The sequence below is a fragment of the Mytilus edulis genome, chromosome 12 (assembly GCF_963676685.1).
Source record: "Mytilus edulis chromosome 12, xbMytEdul2.2, whole genome shotgun sequence".
Taxonomy (NCBI): domain Eukaryota; kingdom Metazoa; phylum Mollusca; class Bivalvia; order Mytilida; family Mytilidae; genus Mytilus; species Mytilus edulis.
The window spans coordinates 11,351,384-11,374,879 of record NC_092355.1 but is presented as its reverse complement, the minus strand read 5'-3'; the positions used below and the strand labels follow the sequence as shown (position 1 = coordinate 11,374,879).

Here is a 23,496-nt window from a genome sequence, read left to right as displayed (position 1 = left end):
GTAGCATGGGTTCGAATCCCGGCGAGGGAAGAACCAAAAATTTGCGAAAGCAAATTTACAGATCTAACATTGTTGGGTTGATGTTTAGACGAGTTATATATATATAAAATACAGCTAGTAATTGTAATAGATACACATTTAGAAACGGATATGGTATTCCTAAATACATATATTGTAATGGAGACGTAAGTATTTCGGGTCTATGACGTTATTTAGAGGTCAAATATAATTTCATGTAACAACATTTATTAACACTTTTACAAGAACTAAAATCTTCTCTTTGTAATGTTATAGGGTTGTAAACTAGTTGCTTGAATCAGATATTTCATATGAAGGTAACGGACCCTACTAAGTTTTTGCTCGCATTTAACGTTTATACAAACCTGTAAGATAGTGTGGCTGGAGGTTTACAGAATAGAAATGTATAGAATCATAAAGAAAAATGGAACTAAAAAAATAATAAAGAAAAGAGTCGGAATAATGAGGTGCAAAAATATAAGAATAGAGAAAATGGATTGAAAAATTATTACAGAACCTCATATCAGAATAAATAAAAGAAGCCTTCACGGATTGCTAGAACTTTGAAATTAATACGAGTTCAACCCAGCGTTTCAGGTGTATTCCTATGCACTGTTGTATAGTTATCATGGAGACCACTTGCATTTTTAGATGTATTGTATTTTCAGTATTGAGAAATAATGCTCAATTTTTGAATGCCTTATAATTGGTGTCTGAACATGTTAGCAAGCGCCTGGGACGATGATACAATTGTAAAACACTTTAAGACACACCACTAAGATTTAAGAGTACAAGCAGTCACTTTACTGAAATCTAGTTATCATGCAAAAAACAAGTAAATACAAAAATCATGTATTAAAAAGTTCACTCCAGCTTTTAAAGAGCCTTTTCACATTGACGTAGAGGCTATATGCTGTAGTCATTTGTTTTCTATTTTCGAGATAAGCCGTATTGATATATAATTTTGTGATCTTCAGGTATTTCCAATATTATTCATATTTTCCGATATTTGATCAAAAGCTTTCACATGTAATTAACCTTTAGTTTTATATGTGGTTTTAGAATGCAGTTTAAGTGCTCAGTTTCAACTCTTTACGTATTAAGAACGCTCTCTGTATTAAAAGATGGTCTGGTTGTGGAGTCCTTTATTTCTATGTTCTTCATTTTGTTAGACTTGTTTTTTTATATGTTAATCAAACTGCCCATTATTGTCTTTTCTTTTCTTTTTTATAAAGACACCATATACGATTATCCTCTATTATTTAATTTGTCTGTTCTCTCTATTCATTTAAGTCTTTTATTCTCTATCCTTTTTACTGTCATCGCTACCCTCGTAAAATTGCTATACATATATTATTACACTCAGCTTCTTTTCTATACAAAACAAAGCTTATAATTGGTTATTGGATATATTCTCCTTAAAACTTATCTGAGAATACATGAACTTTGTAATCAATAACAAGATGTCATATATCAATAGCTATTGGATATTCTACATTTAGTTAGTCCATTGACCTTCCATTTGACAAAACCACTGCTTAAAGAAGTTAAATATTATCTCTTATCTCCGTTTATTCATTAATTCCATTCGGGGAAATTCAAATTTGACCAGTTTGGTTGAGAATCTTTTTTTGAGGAATTCACTACAAAAATTAAGAATGTCAAAGTCGATAAGCTTTGAAAGTTACAACCAAAAAGTTGAAAATCGCTCCAACAGAGAGTGACGCTTGTTGCATATGGACAGGATAAGGCGTCTTTTGCTATGTCCGTTAGACTAAGTATACGACTTTATAAAGTGCATGAACAAAACGACTAATTTTTAAGGTTTACTAGAACACACCCGTGATATCGCGGGTCCGTGACTGAATTAAAGTATATAACTATGCGCAAGCCTTATTTTAGTATTAGTATTGTGATCTGATAAAGTCATGCCTTAGATACACTGCTTTCAAATCTTTCTGTTTGAACCCGTCGAACTGGAACTTATCAATTATTGGTAATATTAATTATTTGGAAAACAAAAGGTCCTGGAACGGAGTATTTTTTAATGAACAGCATTGTCCTATATTAGTTATAAATAAAGTTGAATTCTTTGATTCGCTGTTTTATACGTCATGCCCGCTAACAAATTGAAAATTGTACCTATACGCCTTATTTTTAGTCCAGATTTTTAGTATTCGTATTGTTATCTCAGAAAGTCTTACTGATTAAAATACTACAATAGGTAACAATTTGACAATTTAGTAGTGTCAACCCTGTGATTATGACCCGTGTATATAGCATAAAAATCCTGAATACACCGTTTGGTGGTGCGCCTGTCAGATGCGGAAAAGTACAGATAAGGATAGGTAACAGGTGAATATACTATTGGTATCGGTATCGGACACGACCCGGAACTTCTTAATTATTGGCAATATTAATTACGTGGAAAACAAAAGGGCCTGGAGTGGTGTAATTTTTAATCTACACCTTTGTACTATATTAGTTATATATAAAGTTGAATTCTTTGATTTGTCGTTTTTGCGTGATGACGGCTGACAAATTGAACCTCGTCATTTTAGTATTATAGATGTACCCTTCTGTAGCCATTTTTGTACGAACTTTTCAAACTTCAATTGTATCAAAACTACAGATATTATGAATAATAGAGATAGGCCATTGTGTACATATTCCAAGGGGAAACTTGATGCAAAGCATTATTTTTTACTGTTCCATTGCATTTAATAGAAAAAGAGGACTTTGTGGCAAATAAATCAAGATTTTTATAGAAGGGTACATAAACCTTAATGAGCAGATTTGAATCCATTGGATATATATATAACGCAAGATCTAGACAAGACAAGACCATTTTTTTTTGTACTTAAGTCTCGTTATTTTATTTAAGAAATGACTGTAACATGTATTCTGTGTATGACGAAATATCATCAACACTGTGGTGCACAATGACTAACCTGCGTATAGAGTTATCTTAAAGTGTGCACCACATTTGTTATGTTATTTCGAATAGACAGAACAAATATTACTGTCTTTCCTTATAATTTAATTTTAAAAAGGAGTAAATAATGTTAAAAACGTTGATGACGTCGCGGTAACATGATCAAATTGTGCATATGAGCTGATAGACAAAACACTTTCAGCCAATCAGAAGACGTTTTACATTCAAAATTTAATTATTAAAAAAAATATATATAGTTAATAAAATTAAATTATCAAACATACAAGAGCCAATATAAAATAAGGTTATTAGAGACTATCTAAGGAGTATACAGTTATTTACACTAAAATTAGTAATACTATTGCATTTTTCTCTTTATGACTTATGGCCAAGGAATGTTTTGATAATCGAATATCTATTAAAATTAAAAACCAATTGTCCGAGAACAATTGAAGGTCTTTCCACCATTAAAGATTTATTTTGAAATTAAAATATGAAAAATCAGTTTAAAATATTTGTTCTTATGGCTTTATGATGTATTAATATGAATATGAAGGTCAAAATCCAGAACGTCCAATTAGCATATGACCTTGATCTAAATTTCAAGGTCACAAACAAAGGACCTTAAATCAAAAGACCCTAGGTCGTTTATATGTATGGTTAATGAGTTATATCACTTTACGCGTAATTCAAAATAAAGGATTGATGAAAATGCCCATTAATTGCAATTGTCTACGTACCCATTCAACCAAAATATACAAGCAGCGACATGTGGCTACTAACAATTTAGTAAAAAAATAATTTGTCGATATGTTATACAGTGTTTGAAATTAAGCGAAAAAATGCCAAAATCAATATGACCTTGACCTTTGACCGTGACCTAATTTTCATTTTTTTGGACCAAGGAACTCAAATAAAAAAACCTTAAGTCTCTATCACTTATGGTTTATCAGTTAGAAACGCATTTCACTTATTTCAAATACATAAGGGGGAATAACTCTCATATGGAGTCTGGATAGCTTCGGTCAAAATTAAACTCCGAATCCTGAAGATGTAACGAGCAATTTGGTAAAATAAATTTGTCGTTATTTTTATGGTTGCGAAAGAGTAGTGGCCACAAGAAAAACAGTGTTTGGGTAGATAACTCTTACAACGTATAGTATGTGGTTACGCCTTTGTCAATTTTTAAAGCGTATAAACTATACGATATCATATTCCAAATATCTAAGCGACATCTTTCGAAACATCAACAATACGCAAGAAAAAAATAGGCGAAAGAAAAAAAATAAATAATAATAATAATAATAATCAATACAAAATCAAAAGGTCATTCCACGGAAAGGTGGAAAGACCTAATAAGAAGACGCGTGTAAAGATTGCATAAGAGACAACTCTTGATCAAATGACACAGAAATTAACAACTAATGTTTGATATTTAAATAAGAATGTCAGAATTCATCTCTAACTAATCGTGATATAAAAATATGTATATTTTAATAATAAATGATGAACATGTCAACTATCACGTAGTCTTATCTTTATCAATGGGAAAACACCAAGAGAAATTTCGTTTATGTCAAAGAGCAAAATACGGAACGATTGCATCCAAGCAACGCACTGACATTTTTCTATAATATTATGTAATAAATATTATATTAAGATCTTTAATTGCTTTGACAATATAGAATAACTTGTATGCACAAAGTTAATTCACCGAGTCAATAATTAAACTATGGAAATTCCTCAACTTAAGGTTATTATAAGCTATATCGAAGTTATACTGCTATTATTTTCCTTACCATTTTAGATAATTTGGCGCTAAAATATAAAGAATTCTGGGCATGCTTCAAATGCTTTAAGACCAGCAAATAGAAATGAATGTAACTGTCATACAAGTGAGAGGTTAACAAACGTAGCTAGCTATAAAACCAGGTTTAATCTGCTATTTTCTGGATCGTGAAATGCCTGTACCAAGTCAGGAATATGCCAGTTGTTTTTCATTCGTTTAATGTTCTCGAGTTAATACTTTGCCATTTGATAAGGGACATGATCACAATTTGAATTCTCCTGCGAGGTTCGGTATTTTTGTTATTTCACTTTTGAAGATAGTTTATAATATTATAGAATAAGTAATATTATGGAACCCAAAAGTACAAGCTTGCCCAACCCGTCTTTGTAGAAATTAGAAATAAGATATATTATAATAATTAAGTAAAGAAAAAGTATAATTGTCATAAACTACAATGCACGTAAATGAGTGTATTTATATTTTTTATGCACTGGATAAAAAAATATCGATGTCCAATTACGAGCATGAATAGAAAAATCTAAATGCAAACATTCGATGTGGTCTTCCACAGCCCTGAATATTTAGTTTCTTTAAAAAAAAAAATACAACCAAAGTTCTCTTTCAAGAGCAATATTTATTACATTGAAAACAGCAATATATTAAACTTTAGTCCCATTAGCAATTGAGCACTTACAAACACACATCATTCAAAGTTTTATGTTAGCTTCAAAAGGCAATATGTATTTAATTTGTGAACACTCAAAATTTATACAAAAGGATGCACTTTGTCCTTCTGAAGAATTTATACGTCTAAATATGTGACAACTTTACGACAGGCATGTGTACAAACAAGTACGTACTGAATTGCATGTAATGAAAGAAGTTCAGAACCGGATGCCTCGTCCTCTGCTATGCGCATGGCAAATTTACACTCCGCCGAATGTCCCATTTCGTTAAATAACAGACTAAACAGCTATAAAAGTTAAGCTCACATGTTTCATTTATTCATATCAGATGTAGACAATCAAACATCGAGATATAAATTATGCAATGGAAAGTGGCGGTTTGATTAATCAGGGACAATCCGACCTTCGATTTGTCACCATTTCTATTTTCCTCACATGAACATCAAGCCTAATAGTTTCTTTGTAGGTAGAAATAATCGGTATCTGATCGATAGGGACATGCAAACAAATGTATAAACTATACCATTCCCCGGAATGAATAACGATGCAAATAAATCATAGTACACTGACAGACTCATTTGATTACACCTGTATTATTTATATTGTTTTATTGGTCGGAAGTTTAGCTGATGATTTCCGTATTGTTACTAGCAATCCATATACACTGTGTATTGTGTTGTGCATTTGTAGCACCTCACGTATCATCGTTTTTATATACACCCTTGGCTTTCCTTTTTTGGTGAAGGTACATTTAGAAAAAGGCTTACGACGCAATAAAGTTATGACGCGGATTTTTTTTTAACTTCCAAAGTCTCTTTTTTTTCTGACTATTTCACGTATCAACGTTTGTAGCTTTTCCTCTTTTTTTAAAACAATAACCAATGTAAATGTACAGGCCCAATGCCTGCACATAACAGGTGCGTTCGACTGTGATTTTAATTTACTAGTTTTACTTGACGAAGGTCGCTGGTTTTCTCCGGTGACTCCGGCTTCCCTCGTTAAGAAAACTGGCAAGACACGATTTAGTAATTCGAACTGAAAATGGCGTTAACAACCAACAATCAATCTATCCTCCAGGCTGTGATTTCTTGATACTAGTACATTAAATGCAAATTTGACAATCATTTGAGAAATGTATAATTTTGATGTTGAACTTTTCAAACGCAGAATCTAAACATTTATATATTCCCTCCGCATATAAGCTGCAATGATGTTGTCGCAATCATCCAAAGTAGTAAATATTTCAATAACATGTAGTTATTATATAAACTTGAAAATGGGGAATATGTCAAAGCGACAACAACTTGACCAAAGATTAGACAACAGCCAGAGGCCACCAATATGTCTTCAACGCAGAGAGACAATCCCGAACTCGGAGGTGGCCTCATAATAAATAAATAGATTATTTTTCATCTTCTACAAACGTATTAGCTTTAGTGTCGTATACATGTAGAGAGCAGTGACTATATCTCTAAATGCTATTTTGTATTTTCAGGTTTCTCAGCAAAGTTTTGATGTATCTAAGTTCAAAGAGGTTAACAAAACTCTGGTATGTTTATATTTATGTTTACTTATTACTAGCGATAAGATGAAACTTATAAACGTCTAGATTAGATAATTTTGATAATTACAGTTTTGTTAATTTTCCTCCTAGAACTTTTTTTTAAATCTTTTTTAATTCTAATTTTTTGTTTTCTGTATATGTAAGATGATGTGTTTAAAATAAATAACCAAATTGGCCAATATGTATAAGACTCCTTATTTGACCTCTATTAATTTGATCATGCATAGAATTTACTTAAGTGCATGTGAAATAATTTAACACTTTACTATTTATTAGTCATTACAATTGTCACGACGGGGACTAAAATACATTATTATCAAAGAATAACACAACTTTATTTGTTTTTATAAAAGATTTATTTTAAAAAGGCGTTTTGTAGTTTTTTTATATTGATTATTGTTTTTGTTTGTTTCAGCCAAAAACGGATATTTTTGGACCTGTATCAAATAATGGTAAGTAAAGTAATAGGCATAGGTACATTATGTACAAAGCAATATGTAGAATCAGATCAGTTGGCAGCTCTTGGGGTACTCACATGATATAACATGAGGATTGGATGTAATTACCCGAGGGTACTATCATCAGCTCAGTAGTCAATCCTTCGGTTCTCGCATGATATATCATGATGGTTGAATGTAACTCCCTGAAGGTACCATTAGCTCAGTAGTCAATGCTTCAGTAATCGCATGATTTGTAACATGATGGTTGGGTGTGAATATCTGAGGAAATTATCAGTTCAGTACTTAACTACTCGACGCAGGATTTATACCATGATGGTTGGATGTAAGTCATAAGGGTATCATCAGCTCAGAGGTCAGTTCTTAGGTTCTCGCATGTTATATAAATTGGTGGTTGGATGTTAGTCTTCGAGGGTATCATCAGTTCAGTACTTCATTACTCGCATGATTTGTAACATGGTGGTTGGATGTTAGTCTTCGAGGATAGCAATACCTCAGTAGCCAATGCTTCATTACTCGCATGATTTGTAACATGGTGGCTGGATTTATGTCTTCGAGAGTATCATCAGTTCAGTACTTCATTACTCACATGATTTATAACATGGTGGCTGGATGTTAGTCTTCGAGAGTGACATCAGTTCAGTAGTCAATGCTTCAGTACTTGCTTGATTTGTAACATATTGGAGGATATTAGCCCTCGAGATTATCATCAGCTCAGTAGTCAGCCCTTCCGTACTTATATGATTTATAACATGATAGTTGGATGTAAATAACCGCGAGGGTATTGTCAGTTCAGAAGTCACTACTTAGGTACTTATATGATTTATAACATGATGGTTGGATGTAACTACTCGTGGGTATCATCAGGTCAGAAGTCACTACTTACATACTCGTATATATGATTTATAACATGATGGTTGGATTGAAGTCCCCGAGGGTATCATCAGTTAAGTAGTCAGTGCCTCGGTACTCGTATGATTTATAACATGATGGTTGGGTGTAACTAACCGCGGGTATCATCAGGTCAGAAGTCACTACTTAGGTACTCATATGATTTATAACATGATAGTTGGATGTAACTACTCGAGGGTATCATCAGTTCAGAAGACACTACTTAGGTACTCATATGATTTATAACATGATGGTTGGGTGTAACTACTCGTGGGTATCATCAGGTCAGAAGTCACTACTTACGTACTCGTATATATGATTTATAACATGATGGTTGGATTGAAGTCCCCGAGGGTATCATCAGTTAAGTAGTCAGTGCCTCGGTACTCGTATGATTTATAACATGATGGTTGGGTGTAACTACCCGAGGGTATCATCAGTTCAGGAGTCACTTCTTAGGTACTTACATGATTTATACGTGATGGTTTGATGTTACTCCCCAAGGGTATCATTAGGTCTGGAGTCACTACTTAGGTACTCGTATGACTTATAACATGATGGTTGGGTGTAACTACTCGAGGGAATCATCAGCTCAGTAGTCAGTGCTTCGGTTCTCGTATGATTTATAACGTGATGGTTGGATGGAAGTTCTCAAGGGTATCATAAGCTCAGTAGTCAGTGCTTCGGTTCTCGTATGATTCATAACACGATGGTTGGATGGAAGTTCTGAAGGATATCATCAGCTCAGTAATCAGTGCTTCGGTTCACGTATGATTTATAACATGATGGTTGAATGGAAGTTCTCAAGGTTACCATCAGCTCATTAGCCAGTGCTTCGGTTCTCGTATGATTTATAACATGATGGTTGGATGGAAGTTCTCAAGGGTATCGTCAGCTCATCATGCTCATTAGTCAGTGCTTCGGTTCTCGTATGATTTATAACATGATGGTTGGATGGAAGTTCTCAAGGGTATCATCAGCTTAGTAGTCAGTGCTTCGGTTCTCGTATGATTTATAACATGATGGTTGGATGGAAGTTCTCAAGGGTATCATCAGCTTAGTAGTCAGTGCTTCGGTTCTCGTATGATTTATAACATGATGGTTGGATTGAAGTTCTCAAGGGTATCATCAGCTCAGTAATCAGTGCATCGGTACTAAGATTATTCATAACATGATTGGGTATATTAGTTCCCGAGGGTATCATCAGCTCAGTATTTTGTGCTTCAAAACTCGCATACTCTAGTAGCATGATATAGACTGTAAATTCACACAGGTCTCATTAGATCAGTAGTCAGTGCTTCGGTACTCGCATGATTTATAATATGATGTTAGATTGTTAGGCCCCGAGTGTATCATCGACTAAGTAGTCAGTGCTACGGTATAGACATGCATGCTTTTTCACATACTTTTATGACCTTCTCCGATTTAAATTTTATAAATTGTTTTGAAACAAAGTATCGAACTCCACATTAAATTGATTTAATAAGTTGTTTTCTTTCAGTTTGTTTTTGTCATATGGTGTTTAGGTTCTGTCATCCCTGGTTTCCTCTCTCGTTTTTTCCTTTACTTGTTAAAAACAGTGAACAGTATTTATAAGACCAGTAACCAACCTTCTCACTACTGTTAAACAATAGTAAGGAGGCATACATACACAATATATATTCAAGGCATATAATTTTTAAAAGTTGTTACCCCTATAAGATCTTCTTTAACCAGTGACATAACGTAATTTAGCTTCTCATTAGGTTCACCCGTGAACTGTAATGCATGACTTGTTAAAAACAGTGAACAGTAATTATAAGACCAGTAACCAACCTTCTCACTACTGTTACGTCTAACCGACATCCGTTCAGTTGCACTTTATTAACTTCCCTGTTGTTATTTTATAATTGCGTGATTGTCTTCCAGTTACGACTGATGTAACATTAATAAGAACATGTTCTTTACAATTGTAAAACTCATACTAAAAATAAAGGTACTCATTAGTTATACAGTTGGGATTGTAAAGCATAACAAAAAATACATCAATTCGCTGTCATTTCTTAATGTTTTATTTTCTTAAACAATAGTATAGAGGCATACATACACAATATATATTCAAGGCATATAATTTAAGTTGTTACCCCTCTTTAACCAGTGACATAACGTAATTTAGCTTCTCATTAAGTTCACCCGTGAACTGTAATGCATGACCAAGATATTTGTATGAACGATATTGGCTAATTAAAAAAATAATGATCATTTTCAACTGCAAATTACATCAATAGCTGCACCCAATTGTAAGGATGACAGCACATAATCTTAAGGTCCAAAAATGATAACGATCTTTTCGAAATTTTGTTTCATTCACGTATTTCGATCATGCTATATACATGATATATATCTGTTTGGGTTGTAAAATTTTCCGATGAACGATACATCTACAAATGCAAGTCGAACATCTGAATTATCTGTGTAATTTTTAATCATAAAGGCAAACATGAAGTTGTTGAATTTTAATTAAAATTATTACAATTTCAAAGAAACACGTAAGTATTTTCAATACCAGTTTTAATGAAACAAATTAATAATAATCATAGAAATATCTAATGTACTGTATCTGGCGAATACGGTCAGATAATTTTTCCTTTAAAATTAAGATTTTCAAGAGTTTAATTATTTGCAATGGTTGATTTGCGTGTCTTAATATTCATCTCATGATGAAAGGGTACTGGACATCAGTATGCTGATAATTAATGAAATATATAAGAATAAAATTGAGAATGGAAATGGGAAATGTGTCAAAAAGACAACAACTCGACCACAGAAAAAACAACAGCAGAAGGTCACCAACAGGTGACTATGTTTCTTATATCAAAGTTATTGATTATTCATTTGATTACAATTAAGTTGCCTGATTGTATACATTTGTGCCATTGGTGACCACTGGAATATCTCTGTCGGTGATAACAACTGGACTGTCTCTTGTTAAAGATGCCACTAGAATATTTGTGTCAAGCGTAAACACTGATATGTTCAATTTTTCAAAATGTCAGTTACAGTTGGCAGTCGTCTTTAATGGAATATATCCGTAGTTTAAAGTTTGATGTACTTTACGATCTATATAGATGATGCAGTTATCAATTCGTTTGATGTGTTTGAGCTTTTGAATTGGCAATTTAATTAGAGACACCGTTTTGAATTTCCCCCAGCGTTCGGTATTTTTGTGATTACACTTTTTTCGTAGACAATGTTGATTCATCAGAATTCTAAGTGTTTATCTCCTATTTGGCTGAATGTTTGTGTTGCCAATCTGTATATCCAGTGTTTTAATTTGGGTGTCATTCACAATGTTATGTTGACTTGTATTATCATTGATATGGTTAAATTGACAAATTAACTGTCTCTGAATTGTTCGAAAAACTAAGGAATGTAGTTGGCAATATCTTTCAAAATTATGGAGTTTTAAATTCTTTTCAACTTTGTAAAAAAACATTTCTTATTTTGCCTTTCAACGTTTTTTATTATAATTATTTTGTAGACGAAAAATTCGTTTCTATGTATGTTCACTTGGCGTTTGTTATTGTTGCACTTCAATGATGTGTTTCCCTCAGTTTTAGTTTGAAAACCGGATTTGTTTTCTCTAGATCGATTTTTTTTTTTACTTTTGAACACCGGTTTACTACTGCTGCTTTTATTTTGCATACAAAATTATGATACATGATGACGTTTCATATACTATATGCCCTTATTTTTATATAAGTGTAGAAAATGTTAAGACTTTCGCAACATCCACCTTCCCTTTTGATTTAATTATCTTTGTAGCTTTGTATTCCTTGGATCAGTATTTGTTTGGTCATTGCAATTTTCTCTATTTTCTGTTGGATATACATTTTGTAGTTTTTTTTTCGATTCCTCGCAAGATTTCAAAATTCCTATTGTAAATCTTCATAAACTGAACTAATTCTCCTTACCGCCAAAATATATAGTTTGAATGTGAAAATACCTCCCTGTACTGAGCAGGTTTTGGACAAAATCCTTAAATCAAGTACACACTGTGATATTTATAACACTTTAATTTGTTTGAAAGGAGATCTTTTCATAATTCTTTAGTGTTCAAACTGCTAAAATAAAATTAGCATTACAGCATTTTATCTCGTTATTGATATCCATCGGATTGCTTTTTGTTTACTGTACGTTTAAATGGTATTTTAAACGGAAAACGGTCCACAAGTTATCACACAAACTTATTTTAAATGGCAATGAATTGATTTTGAGTAAATATTGAGACAGTGTTAAGGTTACGTGGAAATTAATGTGACACTCTTCTTTTTTTTTATTTGGCCAATTGATATATATGTATTGTCATTGTCATTTGGATTTGTTTTGTTTTCTGTTGAGTTCTTTTCGAAAAAGAGCAGATCAATGCCGCTACAAGGCAGCACCCTTGTGATGGCAAAGTTGAAAGGAATTAATATAAGTAACATTAACTTGTTTCAGAATCAACTAAAAATAAATATATTATTTTTTAAAAAGGTTCAATTTAAACAATATTTATGAACTCATTTTTTTTAATCTTCAACAACCCACTTTATAATTAACTGCCAGAATTCTTCAATTATTCTTCTTTTATTAGTTTTTTGTTCTCAATAATACCGTTATTAAAGAACTAAGTATTTTTCAAATAATGTTGTTTATTGCTCAATATTTAAAGTATCTTTTCTGTTTTTATGATAAAAATTAGAAAAGCGAAATAATTAAGATCTAATAGGAATAATATAACACCACAAAATTTGGCAGTGCATGTGAATATACAGAAGTTTAGTCGATCGACGTCTGTTTTTATATCTTAATTTGATTTTTTGGAATGTTTGAATTGGGTGGTTGACATCTATTAAATCTATGATGAGTTAATTTACAACGTCTGGGTCGATGCCACTCGAGTTTTTATTTCCCGAGGGTACACACAATGAATCACCAGCCCAGTTATCAGCACTTCTGTGTTGACATTATCATTGTTAAATTCATAATTATAGATTAACCAATTACAAAACTTGGAATGTTTGAAATACTTAGGATTTTCTACCTCTAGAATAGATTACCTTAGCTGTGTGTGGCAAACCTTTAGGAATTTCTGCCCTCAATGCTCTTCAACAGCATACGTTTTTTTAGCCTTTTTAAACCGTTTTTCATTCAAACGTCACTAATGAGTATTGTTTAAACGAAAAGCGCGTGTGACATTAATACAAAATTTTAATCCTGGTTCCTATGAAGAGTCATTTCATAACACTTTCTGATATTGGAAGATTGAGAGACTTGAGCTTCATTTCTATAAGGCATTCGACATTGTAACTTATATCAAAATGGAAACAGTGATGACGGGCTTAATAGCCCACTAGAATTGTTTTCTCTCGACTTCAATTACTTATATGTTTATATTGTGTTCTCATGGTTTTATTTAACAAACTGTGTTATTAGCAGTAGGCGGTCAAACCCTAACAAATAACAAATGACTTTTACGTAGTGACAAAATTAATAAAGTCTTCGATTTCATATACAAACAGACCATTTATTGCCACACTGTTTTTTATTATTAGTTCGGTGTTATAAACATTAAGCATTACGTATTCTAATAAAGGTAAACGCACTTAAGTTGGTTATAAAGAAAAGGTAAAAGTATGAAAGAACAATTTGAGATGTTTACTGATAATTAAGTTATATTGCGTATTGATTTGTTGAAGAGATCTCGAAATTATATAATTACATAACTTCTTTTCTATAAAATTTATCCTTGACAAATAAATATAAAAGGTTCTTGGTGGGTTCACCGAATAGACAATTATTGATCCAAAAATTGAGATGAGGAAAAAACGTAGAATAATGATTAGAAGAATGGTCAAAGTCTGAAAGAATACAGAAACGAAGCCTCAGCTATTCAAATCCTAAATTAAGCAAATCGTTTTAGATGCTTTTAAATCGTATGACAAATGTATTGCATCTTTAATTCACCTGCAAGTATAGATATTTGTGTTTTCTAATTAACAATTTACCCACAATTCCGAATGCATGCTATGTGTATTGTATATTGTAATTCGTTAAGTCCCGTATATGTTCAAATTGTACATGTAGGGATTTTGTAAACATAAAAATGTTGCATTTGCAAAATTAAGAAATCTGCAGATATTTTTGATGGAAAATGCTGTTCCTTGTGGTCTAGATAAAAAATCTTCAATACATAAACTGTTTATTTGCTAATTAACGCACCAATAAACATCAGTAGCAAAGTATTTGAGCACATCTTAATTTCGCACTTGCGTCACCAAAAAACAACTGTAATACATTGAGAAGAGAAAACATAAAGTGTTATTGCAATCAACTTGTGCTGTCCTTTAAATGCATTTATTTGTACTTTTCTTCTACAGATTACTCGTTTGGTAATGTGGACGACGATAATTACTACAGAACAACGAATAACAACAGAAAAAAGTAAGAAACCATATCTTTATTTGAATTTCAATGAGGATAAAACAGGCAAAAATCACACAACAAATATTTTTCTATCAAGTCTATAGTCAATTAGAAAAACAGAAAAGAAAGGTAGACGATTTGGAATTTTCGATCCCCAATGCTTTTCAATTTTGTGCTTGTTTGGCTTTATAACTATTTTAATATGAGCGTCACCGATGAGTCTTATGTAGACAAAACGCGCATCTTGTGTACTGAATTATAATCCTGGAACCTTTGATAACTAATTGCAGCTTACATTAAAAAGAGTGGCGAAAGATTCTAAATGGATAAGTCGAAGATAGACTGACACCAATCGCCATGGTAGTAACAAAAACGTCCAAACGACAAACATCAGTTGAAAAAACAAAACTTATAAAAATACTAAGCGAGACGAACTATACAAACAATAAAAAAAACAAAGCCGAAAATCAGCTGTGACGTATTAGTTTGATTATAATCCTACAAAAATCGTCCGCGAACTAGTCCAGATTCCTACACAAACAAATTTCTTTAACTTAATATACGAAATCCATGCACCAAATTCCTTATCGTACTAGACAAAATCCTTACACATACAACAGAAAGTTCCTGCACACGATACACAAAATCCATACACGTACTAACAAAATCTCTTAGCGTACTAGACAACATCCACACAAATTCCGTACACATAATATAAAACATCATAAGAATTTTATTCATACAAGATTTAATTCATGCAAATCACTTGGTGTACTAGACAACATCTATGACATACTAGACATCATCCATGCGGAATTCCAATTGGGGACTTACAGTGAGCCACTAATTGCAGACATGTTTCTTTATTGTTACGAGTAACAATTTATGACTAAAATCAACAAAGAAACTACATCTGATACAAATATTTAATAATACTTTTTAATATTTGGATGATATGTTGGCTCTTAATAATGACGACTTCATTGTATAAACACAAGAAATTTATCTTGTTGAACTCATTTTTAAATAAAGCTAATACTAACAATGAACACTGCCCTTTCCTTAATCATGATATCAATATTATTAACGGGAAGCTTAATGCCAAAATATATGACAAAAGAGATGATTTGTCATTTCCTAAGGTTAATTAGAAGTTTTTAGGTGGTGACGTTCCCTTGTTACCATCTCATGGTTGTTATATATCTCAACTTGTACGATTCGCTCGTGTATGTAACAACGTATTAGATTTTAGCGAAAGAAATCTATTAATTACTGATAAAAATATTACACCAGGTTGGTCGATATCACAAACTAGTCAAAATATATCTTTAATTTTTATCATCGTAAATATGAATCCACATGCATACATCTTATATGTTCAGGCATTTCACATACAATCTTTTATGGTAATATACTTTACAAAGCACACACATGTCGACATTAACCTTAAAAGCTAACATAAAATTTAAGCAGATTTTAAGTTATTTTAAGAAGAGATATAGTTACGATACTATTGTCATGTCATTAACGATGGCATATTTTGGCTTTAATATTGATTAACTTTTAGGGTTTTTGCATCCGAAATACACACATTTATTCTAAAACCAGTTGTTGGCATGATACGGGTTATGTTCTTCTCATATTTTATGATGGTAGGATACATTTGTACTAAACCCCTGACGGGAGGGATTGTGCTTGATATGCATATGATGACGACATAATCTTTCAACCAGTTTAATTGTGGTCTGGAGCTTAGTTTAAGCATATTTATTTATAGTGGATTGGGAAACAAGTTTTGCAACTTATATTAATCCCTTTCCACTTTGCGGGTGCGAGTGCTGCCTTGTAGCGGCATTAGTCTGCTCTTTTTCGAAATCTACAAGGGTGTCTTTAACGTGCAAGAAATATGTCTCTCTCTTAACACGGGTCACCCATTTATCGTCCCCTTCCGACGGACTATCATCGTTTCCTCGAGACCATACTCGCAAATGGTGTCAAGGGAGAGCCGAAAATTCAGTTCCTGAAATTTTCATCTCAGACGGGAATCGAACCAGGAACCTTTGTGTAAGTAGTCCGATGCACTAACCACTACACCACGGCTCTGGGTCTGGAGCTGACATATCAGTAACTGCTAGTACAAATAGTCCTTTGTTAAGTTATGTATCATTTTAATTTTGTTCAGTTAATTTTGTTACCTAATATTCTGATATCGGACTCGGATTCTTTTTAACTGAATTTTACTCTGCGTATTGCTGTGTGTGTTTTTTTTCGACATTGGCTAGAGGTTAAGGGGAGGGTTAAGATATGAAAAATAAAACATATATAACCGCGCTGCATTTTTGCGCCTGTTCTAAGCCAGGAGCCTCTGGCATTTGTTAGTCTTGTATGTTTTTTAAATTATAATTTGCTTTAAGTTATTACATGTATTAAGAAGAGATATAGTAAGGATTTTCTTATCCCAGGCATAGATTACCTTAGCCGTATTTCTCACAACTTTTTGGAATTTTAGATCTTCAATGCTTTGGATTTATTAATATTTTGATATGAGCGTCACTGGTGAGTCTTATGAAGACGAAACGCGCGTCTGGCGTACTAAATTATAGTCCTAGTTCCTTTGATAACTATTTATACCACTGGGTCGATGCCACTGCTGGTGGACGTTTTGTCCCCGAGAGTATCACCAGCCCAGTAGTCAACACTTCGGTATTGACATGAATATCAATAATGTGGTCATTTTTATAGATTTCCTGTTTACAAAACTTTCGAAAAACTACGGATTTTCTTGTCCCAGGCATAGATTACCTTAGCCGTATTTGGCACAACTTTTTGGAATTTTGAATCCTCAATGCTCTTCAACTTTGTACTCGTTTGGCTTTATCAATATTTTGATATGAACGTCACTGGTGAGTCTCATGTAGACGACACGCGTGTCTGGCGTACTAAATTATAATCCTGGCACCTTTGATAACTTATTATACATTTCGGAGTTTAGTATGACCTCCATTATCACTGACCTAGTACATATTTTTGTTTAGGGGCAAACTGAAGCACGACATCGGGCGCGGAATTTTCTCGCTGCATTGAAGACCCATTGGTGGACTTTGACTCTTTTCTGCTCTTTGGTCGGGTTGTTTTCTTTGTGACACATTCCCCATTTCCATTCTCAATTTTACGTACAGAACAAAATTCTTAAAGACACAAGACAAAATCTATACACATACTACACAAAACCGTTACACATACAACACAAAATCTAGACACATACTACACAAAACCTATACACATACTACACAAAATATATGTACTAGACAACATTCCAGCACATACAAATGCGCTTAACATATGTACAAAACTCTTATACGTACTTAAACGTTTAAACCCGCTACATTTGAGTGCACCTATTCTAAGTCAGGAACCTGATGTTCAGTGGTTGTCGTTTATTGATGTGTCTTATAGTGTTTCTCGTTTTTTTATAAGATAAGACCGTTGTTTTTTTCCCATTTGAATAGTTTTACACTGGTCATTTGGGGTGACCTTTACAACATTCTGTTTGTTGTGAGCCAATGCTCTGTGTTGTAAACCGTACTTCGACCTATAATGGTTTACTGTTTCAAACTGTGACTTCGATAAATAGTTGTCTCATTTGAACTCCTAACACATCTTCTTATGATCTATAGACAACATTACTACAAGTGCTAGAAAAAATCCCTGAATGTACTAGACAAATTCCGTACGCTTGCTAGACAAAATTTCGACATTACTAGACAAATATTTGTTCAAATTTTTTTTCTGTATTTTGTGTTGCAGATTATTCATTTCCATCCTGTCTTTGACTTATTTTATCCCTAGCGCGGTAAATTTCAATTAATGTATGTATCCTACAAATGTATACACAATGTATACTAGTATATGTATATATATATAGATATATATATATAATGAAGAGCAATGTCATTTTGTTTTCCAGATCCATACCACGATATGATGTAAGCGAGGAAGACCTAATGAACGACATTGAAAGTCACTATTACTAAACCAACAGGAAATGACTTCATTTTTATATAACAGAAAATGACTCCATGTCTACATAACAGGAAATGACTCCATGTTTACGTTTTTATGATATATTCCCCATAAGTATAGTAGATCACAATATTTATTTTTGTATTATCATATACAAATAATATAGTTTTGAACGACTGCAATATCAGCACGATGTTAAATTATTACAATTGTTAGGTGTAGTTATAAGGAATATATCATAAACAACGGAGGCCTAGTAGTTCAAGAAATAATGTAAGCTATGGTATGACTGTACAGAAACAAGAGAAACAACCTGTTAGTAAATGTTATGCCTATGTAAAACATTTCGCAATGCTTCCATTATGCAATTATAAAATCTTATCTGAAAATATTAAATAGTAATCAAATGTATCAAACTTCTGACTTTGACACTTTATACCGAATTTGGAATGAGAGCATTTGGTCATGACAGCTGTGTAAAAGTTACTTTTTCAATATTAACTGTCTCCTCCTCCTCTTTTAATTTTTTATTGCATTTTCATCAAAGAAATATCTATGGTGAAAAATATCTATCGACATATTTGTTGGTAAAATCGGAAAAAGAGAAAAAGATAGCAGCACATAGATGAGAAAAAATAGTTGTAAATGAATCTATTCGACTTGAGAACTTTTTAATGAACTACTGTAATGATTATTTTATGATGGTGGGCTTTTCTTAAAACATATTCCTGATATTATAGATATAGAAAGGTAAGCAATTGACATAGTGACGACATTCGTCTAAACTCGGTCGATTCCGTTCCTCCAATCAACGGAGAGTAACAGATTCACACGAGGATTGCCGATTGGTAGTGACGATGGAATTAATCTGTGATAATTTATACTTGCCAAAGGAGGTTGATATTAGAGGAAAACATATTATGTTATTTATTATACGTCGGATATATTTGTTAATAAAGTATTATATTTGATTTCAGTTTTAATTTATATATAAATATAGCAAAAGAAGAATTATTCATAAACATTCTCAACCCAGGATTTAATGATAAATATTCTTATTTTAACCCTCTTGCAGCCAAAGGGACATTTATGGCTTCTACACACAAATCTTGTTGATTGTGTAGAACGTCAAAGGTCCATTGTAACGTCACAATACTCAGGGGCACTGACAACGTCAAAATACGGCGTCAAAAGGGCGATTTTGGCGGGAATGAAGCAAACTGAATAAAATGCTTTAAAAGTATACTTTAAACTGGTGTCAAGAAATGATGAAGGATCATAAGCTTGTTAGTACTATAATACAAACTTATTTAACATGTTTACTAATTATCTAGTTCGTCATTTTCATGTAAAATGTTGCATTCTTTCGAGAAATTTGTTTTACGGTTTTTTTTTTTTCGTACATCTATCAATCAGAATATCTCATATAAATCAAAATCTTATCCCTGATAAATAATCATAGAAAAGGTAACGGTTATACTTGATTACGTTAAATATTAATATTCATTGACAATACACCATAAAGACTTGAAATGACATTATTAGTCTCCCTTGTATTTGTTAACGTCATGCTATAGTTTTATATACAAGTCACATTACTGTGAAAGCAGTGAAAGTACTAGTAAAAGTGATGAATTGAAACCGTTATTATCTTTTAATTTTCTTATTTATACATATATGCACATATATTTGCTTGATTGACATCCAACAAGTTTTGATTCGTACACGATGATGTTCACTAGAAATGTTAACGAATCTTTATCCCAAAGTTTCCTTATTAGCATACACCAGCTGTGAAATTGGACACACTTTCAATGTTGTTCAAATTGCTGTAACCACAATCCCGTCATATTTTCCCGAATTTTACCGACTAAATAAAATATCAAATATCAATACAATCACCGGATATGTATCTACATGAGCTACACGACGAGTACAACATGAGGAGCAGGTCTGCTTTACCTTCCGTTCCGACCTCCTGAGATCACTGGTTGACTTTAGCGGGATTAGAGTGGCTAATTCTTTAGTTTTCTATGTTGTGTTTTGTATACTGCGGATCTCTGAAGTTTCATATCTCTAAAAAAAAAATATAGACCAAAAATGTGTTTTCTGTTTTGTGTCAATCTGTGTATATAGAGATTATTTCTGTTTTTAACATGTAGGTTAAAAAATGGTTGTATCATGTGACATTTTCATGTCCAATTTTAACAAAATTAATAAAATAAACATGTGTATAGTTGTATCAGACTGGCATCCTAAGCATATGCCTATAGTTTGACCACACTAGCAAAATAAGCTAATCTTTCCAGTTTTACCACACTGACACAATATGCATCTTTTCAGTTTTACCACACTGACAAAAAAAAAACAACATCTATTTATAGTTTGACCACACTAAACAACATTAGCATTCAATTTTGTCTAGTTTTACCACACTGACAAAAGAAGTATCTTTCTATTTTTACGACATTGACAAAATAAGTATCTTTCTATTTTACGACACGGACAAAATAAGCATTCAGTCTACTTTTACCACGCTGACAAAATAAGCGACTTTTATTTATTTTGACCTCAACATCCATGTGGAAACTGATAAAATGTGACATTACCGATATTTTCTTGCAGATGATGGTGTAGGTTTTTCTCATTGTTGAAGGATGCATATATTGCTTGCGTATACTTTATTTGAAATATGGTGTACATTTATCATATCACGTCTCCTTTAAGATAAACTGGACGTAGAGAACCTGTTAACACAGATATATTTATAGCCTGGAGTATAAGAACAGAAAAGACAATCTGATGGACAGTAACATTTCTACAAAAAATAAGATGTGGTATGATTGCCAATGAGACAACTCTCCACAAGAGACCAACATAACACAGAAATTAACAACTATAGGTCATTGCTATAAAAAAAGAAGATGTGGTATGATTGCCAATGAGACAACTCTCCACAAGAGACCAACATAACACAGAAATTAACAACTATAGGTCATTGCTATAAAAAAAGAAGATGTGGTATGATTGCCAATGAGACAACTCTCCACAAGAGACCAACATAACACAGAAATTAACAACTATAGGTCATTGCTATAAAAAAAAGAAGATGTGGTATGATTGCCAATGAGACAACTCTCCACAAAAGACCAACATAACACAGAAATTAACAAGTATAGGTCATTGCTATAAAAAAAAAAGAAGATGTGGTATGATTGCCAATGAGACAACTCTCCACAAGAGACCAACATAACACAGAAATTAACAACTATAGGTCATTGCTATAAAAAAAGAAGATGTGGTATGATTGCCAATGAGACAACTCTCCACAAGAGACCAACATAACACAGAAATTAACAACTATAGGTCATTGCTATAAAAAAAAGAAGATGTGGTATGATTGCCAATGAGACAACTCTCCACAAAAGACCAACATAACACAGAAATTAACAAGTATAGGTCATTGCTATAAAAAAAAAGAAGATGTGGTATGATTGCCAATGAGACAACTCTCCACAAGAGACCAACATAACACAGAAATTAACAACTATAGGTCATTGCTATAAAAAAAAGAAGATGTGGTATGATTGCCAATGAGACAACTCCCCACAAGAGACCAACATAACACAGAAATTAACAACTATAGGTCATTGCTATAAAAAAAAAGAAGATGTGGTATGATTGCCAATGAGACAAATCTCCTCAAGAGACCAAAGTAACACAAAAATTAACATTTATAGGTCACTGTACGGCCTTAAACAATGAGCAAAGTCCATACTATAAAATTAATTCAATATTGCTGAACAATGACATAGAGGGCTACGCGACAAAATGACCGACACATTTAGATATACTGACACATTAAGTAATGCTACTCCAAAGAAAATATATTTTTCTATCATAATTAGTTCCTACCAAATTTATATAAGCAAAAAATTTACAATATAAATTGCTAATTTTACAAAATCGCTGAACCATAACCTAGGGTAGAGAGCCTATAGACGTAGTTGTCAGACTGATATGTACTGATAGTTATGCAATATTTTAGATAATACCATTGATATATTATATTACAAGTGGATCTTATCAAACTGACTTGAACAGATATCTCAAAAATTGTTGCCGCCACCCGCGGAAAAGCACACAGTCCTACAAATGTATATATTGCCTTTCACAACTTTCGGTGTAAGCAAAACAAAAGAAGATAAAGATCACTTGTTCTTATAGATCTATATTACTGTTGTCTGGAATAACCATTGTTCGTCAAACATATAAAACATACCCTTGTAATATATCTGACTTAGCTTTGGGGGACTAAAGACAAGTATAATGTAAAAGAACCGACCGTGCAAGGGCTGTATAGCCAGTCAAGGTCATTAAAAACTTCCATTTGTATAATGTAAATAAAACTAAGAGCTTTCAATTTATGATCCTTTTACTTTGGATTCAACGCCAAAAGAGGCTGATACATGTAATAATCACAACAATCATGGTTAAGACAATACAGTTCCGGAAAATACGGATTCAACAACATACAGATATATATAACACCCCCGCCCAAAAATGAAAAAAAATCAAATTTTCATTTATATATGACAATACAATGAACAATTCTTAGATACAACTGTGCAACCGGCAGTATATTGAGACAATAGTAAAGTGCTATGAAATCATGTTATCATTAT

At 32.6% G+C, this 23,496-nt stretch overlaps 1 protein-coding gene across 2 annotated transcripts in view; it reads left to right on the top strand.

Annotated features, from left to right (window-relative positions):
* LOC139497116 (myb-like protein X) overlaps nt 1-19,782 on the top strand; it is a 28,913-nt gene extending 9,131 nt beyond the window's left edge. For both annotated transcript variants that reach the window (XM_071285201.1, XM_071285200.1), the window contains 4 exons: nt 6,924-6,977; nt 7,408-7,444; nt 14,743-14,806; nt 18,756-19,782. In XM_071285201.1, the coding sequence (XP_071141302.1) occupies nt 6,924-6,977; nt 7,408-7,444; nt 14,743-14,806; nt 18,756-18,822 (222 nt within the window). In that variant the 3' untranslated portion in view covers nt 18,823-19,782. The remainder of the gene's footprint in view (nt 1-6,923; nt 6,978-7,407; nt 7,445-14,742; nt 14,807-18,755) is intronic.
* Nucleotides 19,783-23,496: the final 3,714 nt, after the last annotated feature.